We start from the raw sequence: 7,527 nt of genomic DNA, 5'->3' as shown, positions 1-7,527 counted from the left end.
GTCTAGACCTCTGCATCTTTCCCAAACCTGGTTTCACCTAGAAGGCCTCAGTGAACAGAATTTTAACCTACTAGGTTAAAATAATCTTACTGAGGAGTTGTAAATATGTTCAGCTTAATATTGTAATAAAAGTATATAGTCTATATTGTAGGTATGTTTCTACACAAAGTGATATTTTTTTAAACACATAAAGCGGTGACAGTATTTCAGAGGTATTTTTAATCATATTAACTTTCTGGACTTAGAAGGATGTCTGAATGAACTTTATAAGGCTGTTAAATATTAGGGACAAAATTTGGAAGAAAAAGATTTCCCCATGTTCCTTCAACAGCTTTTGAAAATGGTATCTCACTCTCATTTTGTTAGAGTCGGTCATTTTCAGTCTTTTTGTCTCTCTAAGTGTACCGGGAACCTACTTGGTAATACCATCAGCAGACAGAGAACCTCCATCCCCACCTTAAGCCAAACCACCCGTCCTGTATCTACATACCTTGAGTTTGCTATTTCCACTTTGGTTCTGGCCATGGCGGCAGCCCTTTGTGCGCCTTCAATTGCTCTATCCACCTTCTCCCGAGTTTTTGTGTTTCTGATTGGTATAAGCTGCTTCCTTATTCCACGGACTAGGATATTATTTTTGTATTTTCCCTCTTCCTTGGAGCCATCGGGAAACACGGTGCAGCCGTACCCATGCCTCTTGTTATTGGCCCACTCGCCTTCATACTTCATGCCATTGGAACGCTCGCTGACGCCAAAGCCATTGCGTTTATCATTCTTCCACTCGCCCATGTAGGTTTCCGTAGTGGTGGCATCCACGTGATCTTCCACAGGGCAAAAATCACAGTCAACGTCTCCGAAGCTGATGGTGGAGTTGGCATCACTGGAACTGATTCTGCTCATGGCTGCATCACTGCGGACTGAGCTGCGCTTGCTGGAGATGGAAGACTTGGATTCGGACTTGCGCAGTTTCATGCTGCCAAGCAGGGAGCCCCGTCGGAAGAGGCCACCCTTCTTCTTGCCCAGTTCTGTGTCCGCGTGGAAGTTAAGCACGAAGCCACCTCTGGTGCCAGCCGGGTTGTCTGCAGCAGCGGCGGCAGCGTCGTGCAGCACACTGCCATTGCTCTGCTCGCTCCGCAGTGAGGCCAGCGAGGTGCGCAGTGGGGAGCGGATCACCGTGGCCATGCCATATGGCACACTCTGGCGCACGCCGTAGCCGTGCCGCATGCCTCCAGCCCACTGGCCCTGGTAGGTACCTTCAAGAGAACAGATCGGCAGGGGGATGAGTTTTGGTGGACGGCATCTGCACAGAGAGAACAGTACTCTGGGCAGGAGGAGCCAGGGTTAAATTCAACACACTTCTTGGGGCAACTTCGTAACTTTTCATCCACCTGTGAATGACTTTGACTCTTATGGCTTTAATGATAGCCAGACTTCTGCTTTTCATTTAAATTTTTATGAGTGGTAGGCATGCATAGAAACCATTGTTTGGTGAGGGTGTTTCTCTGGAAACTGAACCTAAGACCTTACACATACTAGGCTTGCTTCATCAGTTACACACTGGAAGCCGTGAACCACATTTTCCCCATAATACAAAAAGAGTGATCATTGGGAATCACCTTTCTCCTCCTGCAAGCATGAAAGATTTTAATGGGGCAGTGCTTGCCACGCATGGGGGACGGGGGCACCACACAATGTATTTTAGCCATGGTTTCAAACACAGTCTTACTAACTGAGCTGAAAATGATTTTGAGGTCCATGCCCAGGACAACATTTTAAAAAGCACGAAGGTTTAACATTAGTAACAGTGATCAGAATACTTGGGATATGAGTTGTGTAAGGAGCTGTCTTGGTTCTTTTACTACGTGAAACATCCTACACTCAGGGAAGGGCAAGCTATTAAGTCCTGAGGACCTGACAGCAGTGGGTGGGGGCACAGCGGCATATTACTTGCTAAATTGGTTTTCTCCTGGCTGTGCTCTGTATGGCTCTCCCTAGCCTCAGCCAGAGCACTGACAGTCTCACCACACACTGCAAATGCCCGAGGGCAGGAACTGATTCTCAAAGGAAGGCAAATGTTTCAGACTCATTCATGGCTTATGTGTCCTGTGGTCTCGGGTGCCCGGAGACGATGTTTAAACAGCTTGAAAGAACCAATGGGATGAAAGAAACTTTTTAAAAATCATCGAATACTTGACAGTGTCCATTAAAATTTTGCTGATCCAGACCATTTTTTCAATGAATATTATACTTTTAAAAAGTAGTCTAACTAGAGTATAAATACGTAATATAATAGGAATATAATATATACATACAAAACAAGCTTATTTTCAGTGACTTTTTCTACTTAATAACCAAAGATATGTTTAAAAATAACCTGATAGGGGTTTTAGAATATTCTTTGGAGAAAATGAAGGCTAAACTAAGGAGCTTAGAATTTTCAAAGTCAAGGCCATTTTCTTTAATTAAAGGCAAATTTTTATCCTTAGTATAACCCCAGAACAGCTATCTGGAAGAAAATTTAAATGTAACTACTTTGGTGTTGTTCATAAAAATTTCCATTGTCACAGAAAATAAATCATGATTATAGTCTATGTTGATCATGTTCTGTCTTTTGATTATACTTCGTATTTTACATCACCGTGTAGGTTTCCAGTGGTTGGAATATATTTATTTTGAATACAAAAAGTGTTAATTCCATTGGGAGTACTGTTATTTCTTAAGGCGGTGTCTTAGTACGTAGCTCAGGTTGGCCTAGAACTCTCAATCCTCCTGCTTTAGCCTCCGACATGTTGGGATTACAAGTATCACCATGCCCGTGTGAGCTAGTGGTGTTATATCACTGTGTAAATAGGCACCGTTCCTAAGACAAAGGTTTGGATTAGTTTCAAGACCATCTTCTCTTCTCGTGCTGACATATTTATATCATATAAACCAACAACAGTGGGGCAACAATGAAATATGAAGGGGTCTGGTACTATGACTGCCATAGTCTAGGTAGATCTTCAAACCTATGAACTCCTGAAGGGGGTGGGGCGCAGCAGCTCTCTAAACAGGGTAAGATTGTTACATACAAACATTTCAGGAATTGGGTATGGGAATACATGCCCACAATGCCAGCAGCTGGGAGGCTGAGGCAGCAGGAGGGTCAATGCTCCCAGCCAGTCTGGGCTACACAGCTGGATGGACCCTGTCTAAAAAAAAAAGTTAAGGGTTTTTTTGTTTTCCATGATAGTGAAAAACAGCTATCTCCAAACACTGCTGACCCAATAGGAAAAGACACCGAATTATTGAAAACTTTCAACTTTGACTTTTCCTAGATAAAATCTAAATAGTATGATGAAAGTTATATAACCTTATACACACACTAAAACAAATCACCAATATTTTATTATTTTAAAATGCCATATTCCTATCCCATTCTAACTTTTCTACAGAATGAGTTTGCTAAAATAATTTGGAAAGATGCTATTTGGTTTAAGTATTTAGTCTTTTAAAACATAACAATCCCATCTTAGCAGATCCGAAACACTGATGGACAACTAGTGCCCACTTTCCTCCAAATGACAGCTCCAACATCAAACCAGGAGTTAGACTTTCCAAAGAGCAGCTTCAACATTCAGGCTGTTTAAAGAACAGCAGTAAATAGAAAGTTTAAATATCTTTGGGGCTATGAAATAGGGCAGGGACAAGGAACAAAGGTGCCCATCACCTTCCATGTTGCTGTAAAATCACAGTATTGGAGAGAATTACTCCAGGACGTCCACAGCACCACTAGAAACCAGCTTGTTCAAATTCTAAGTAGTTGATCTGAAGTTTTAAAGAGGTTTGCTTTAGTCAATGAACCAAGAAAACAGAACCTATTTCTTTATGAAGCAGGTGGTCTCCAAGTTCTTTTGTTCAAAAGGAGACGTGATTTACTATTTTCCACTCCTAAACTCCAGTGTGTATCTAATATGAAAACAAAAGATTTTTTTCAGGTTTTATTTTACATTGTGTTCATTTGAGAACTGATTTTTTTAAAGGTCCATCTATCTTAACTGCACAATATTGTAATGAATGGCATCCAGATTGGAATGAATTTTAGCCAAACTTGGACTTCTGTGTGCCAAACTTACATGCTTTGAAAGGCTATATGCAGCTATAATTCTGTTAAAAAAGAAAAGAAAACAGAAACACACGGACGAGGTGTAAGTTGTCGTTCTATTGGTGATGCGCTTGTCTGGTGTGAATGGTGCCTAGATTCCATCCCCACCTGGTCCTGGAGAGGTCGATGCAGAATGCTTATAGTTCAAGGTCATCCTCAGCTTGAAGCTAGCCTGGGCTACAAATGACCTCTCACCCAAATACATAAACAGAACAGTGGATCTTTATAGATATCTTCCATAGTCTTATAGCAGGATTTTAAAAAAGTATAACAGATTGGAATTTGCAGAAAAGAATCTGGGAATCTAGACTTGAATTTCATGAATATCATGCTTTTGGTTCTTAATATTTAGGGAGTTTCTATTTCAGCAACACTCGACAGAAATCTCTAGTGAAATAAAGTGATACTTCTCACAGGGAATTACGACTTCCCTCTCTGCTGTCACCCAAAATGCACGGGCAAGGAGGCAGAATTAAGCTAACGCTTAGGAATAAAGAAGCTGATGCTCCCACTTCCACTTGGACTAAACCTCCATATGAATAAACTGTGGCACCATAGCTCCGTTTAGACCAATTTTTTTTTTAAATCACGAACTTTCTAATAAAATGTGGTGACGTGAGAAACTGACCAGCACAGAGAAGGCATGCAAAAGTGAACTGCATGTTGAAATTTTGTTCTGATTATAGCACTCCAGGGTTTCTTTTTCTTTCTTTCTTTCTTTCTTTCTTTCTTTCTTTCTTTCTTTCTTTCTTTTTTTTGATAGAAAAGGAAATCTACAATCCTATGGTGATGCAGAATTTTGTCTTTTAAAATGTTCAAAGTTGGTTTCAAACAGAAGGCAGATAATTCATAGCCATTTGGAGGTGTATTTGGCCTTACAAACAGCACAGGCACAGCCATGACTTTTACTGTGCTCTCTGCCTTTTGATTACTAGGTATAATGGATACTCTAAACCACCAGGTTTCATTGAATGAGTTTCAACTTTTAAAGGAAGCCTACATTGTAATTTGATTACAATAAAAATAAGTCTATTTTATGCTCTTTAAATAAGGGCTATACAACGATCACATTTAAAAAAACAATTTTTCCACCGATGAACATAGAATTTTGTGAGATTAGAGCTAGCGCTCCCAATAAAATCCAGTCAGAAACAAACATTCATAACGCTGTTAACAAGTTATTTTCTGCTAGTTTCAAACCCTCAAGGTCCCTGTTAACTACCAAGGCACTCAGGGTCCATAGAAAAGTATAGAGACCCTCACCCCTTTAATCCACGAGACCCATAGCCTTTATTTATACTGGAGGGTGAAAAGATGTCCTTTTTTTTTTTTTAAAATCCTACCATTCTGCTGTTTTGCATTTGAAACACGGCCCAAGTGTTCTGAGCAAGTGAAGTGTACAAATTGTATAAGCTTTTATATAAGCAATCACATAACGGGATTTCAGTGGGCTGGAGAAACTTTTAATTGGATCCCTTCACTATCCTCCAGCTCTGACGCGGCTTAATTCCAAAAGGTGACAGAACCTCCTACGACCCTTTTCAATTAAATATGATTCTGTTTATTATCAGAAAAATTACTTCGCCAAAACATAAGCTATTCGTCTCCCTCGACTTTGTTTTCAAAGAAATTAATCAAGTTTTGACACCTGTTTCACTAATGTATGCTCTTCCTAGAGAGAAAAATGAATCCTGACTTATAATATACACAGTTTACATGGCGAACATTGTTAAATTGCATCCAGGTGTGTTTAGGCCACACCCTTTAATGTATATTAGGAATATAGCATTCTCTACACTCTTTTAAACTTTTTTTCTTTTTTTAAAATGGCAATTTTGTCGCTTTTTTCCTAAAGCGCTTTTATCAGTAATTTGCCCAAAGATCTCCAGGTCAGCAAAGATTACAGTTCTGCTAATTCAAAGTACTTCACGGAGCCAAATTAGAGAGAAAATTAAGAATTTCACCTGCTTTGGGTGGTCGCTTCGCTGCCCATAACTAGGACACTTCAAAATACACCCTCCATAAGGTCCAACTCCCCAACATCCTACTTATGGGGTTCTGGCTTCTATCTTTAGGCTAACTAGAGGACCAGAAGCGAAATACGAGACTCCACATGAAACCAAACCGCGGGGCGGTCAGCACAGACCGGCAGCCGCGCTGCCCAAGGCGTCCGTCTAACTCCACCAACAGTGGCGATTTCAAACCCGGCCCGGAGAGGGAGGGATCAGGAACGTAATGTGACGGGCTCAAGTGACAGCGTCCTCTCTCCTGCCCAGCCCTCCTGATGGCAGCGCAGCGCTGGCCCCAGCCAGGTACATGCACGCCTAACTCCCCGGGTGTGGACACCCCGCTCGCCCGGGGAACCAGATCGCAGCAGATCCTGGCTCCCCAGTCGCGTACCCACGCAGTCTTCCCGAGGGGTGGAGGTGGTGGTGGTGGTGGGAGGGGTGGGAAGCTCCCCAGGTGTTTTGGCGGGTTTCCGGACACGTGCGCCTCGAGTCCTCCCCACGTCCCCGCAGCCCAGGAGAGCCCACCGCGCTAGCCCGCGGAACCGCCCGACGTTGCTCACCTCCGTCCCCGTAGGTTTCCACGCCGTACCCGTCCTGCAGCCCGTTACTCCAGGTACCCTCGTAGCGGGCGGGGGTGGACATGCTCTGCCGGACCCCGTAGCGCCCCTTGAAACCATGTGACCACTCCCCCCGGTACATCCACTTGCCCTTCGTCTCCACCCCCAGCCCGTGCCGCTTGCCCTGAGCCCAGTAGCCCTGGTAGGTGTTGCCGCTGGGCCAGGTGTAGCCTCCGACCACCTCGAAGCCGTGCGACCAGGAGCCAGAGTACTCGCCCTGGCCCTTGGGCCCCGTGCAGATGCCATGCCCGTGCGCCTTGCCCTCCTCCCAGCCGCCGCAGTAGGTGCCGCCATCGTCGAAGTCGAACCTTCCGCCCGTCATTCGGGGGGCAGCCCCGGCGCGCTCGCCGCGGGGGCACGGACGCCGGCAGAGCTGGGCACGGCAGGGTGTAGCTCAGGAGTGGGGGCCCGGCGGGCGAGCTCACGACTGCGCCCCGGGCAGCTCGCACCGCCGATCGGCTCCAGTCCGACGCCGCCCCCGTCCTCCCCTCCTCTTTCGCCGCCGCCACCGCCGCCTCTCGCCTCCTCCGCCGCCGCCCCTGCCAGCGCCGCGCGCGAGAGGACAGCCCAGGCTCCCGAGCGGACCTTCAGCTGCTCCCGCCCGCCCACGTGAGTCGGGCGCCGCCCCGCGCCCGCCCCTAGTCCCCTCCCTGGGCGCCGAGGCCCGGCCCCACGACGCGCCCGCCCGCCCGCCGGGCCCTGCCCCCAGCCCCCGGAGCCGCGCTTCTCCGCCGGCTGCTGGCGCGCGAGCGCTGGACGC

At 45.7% G+C, this 7,527-nt stretch overlaps 1 protein-coding gene across 2 annotated transcripts in view; it reads right to left on the bottom strand.

The window, feature by feature from the left end:
* Jph1 (junctophilin 1) overlaps positions 1-7,252 on the bottom strand; it is an 82,498-nt gene extending 75,246 nt beyond the window's left edge. For both annotated transcript variants that reach the window (XM_005361860.3, XM_013351813.2), the window contains exons 1-2: positions 6,711-7,252; positions 491-1,250 (exon numbers count right to left, since the gene is read on the bottom strand). In XM_005361860.3, the coding sequence (XP_005361917.1) occupies positions 491-1,250; positions 6,711-7,089 (1,139 nt within the window). In that variant the 5' untranslated portion in view covers positions 7,090-7,252. The remainder of the gene's footprint in view (positions 1-490; positions 1,251-6,710) is intronic.
* Between the last annotated feature and the right edge of the window lie 275 nt (positions 7,253-7,527).

Source organism: Microtus ochrogaster, linkage group LG5, assembly GCF_000317375.1.
Source record: "Microtus ochrogaster isolate Prairie Vole_2 linkage group LG5, MicOch1.0, whole genome shotgun sequence".
Lineage (NCBI taxonomy): Eukaryota > Metazoa > Chordata > Mammalia > Rodentia > Cricetidae > Microtus > Microtus ochrogaster.
Note: the sequence above shows the minus strand (reverse complement) of the source record. Positions and strands in the feature narration are given on the sequence as shown.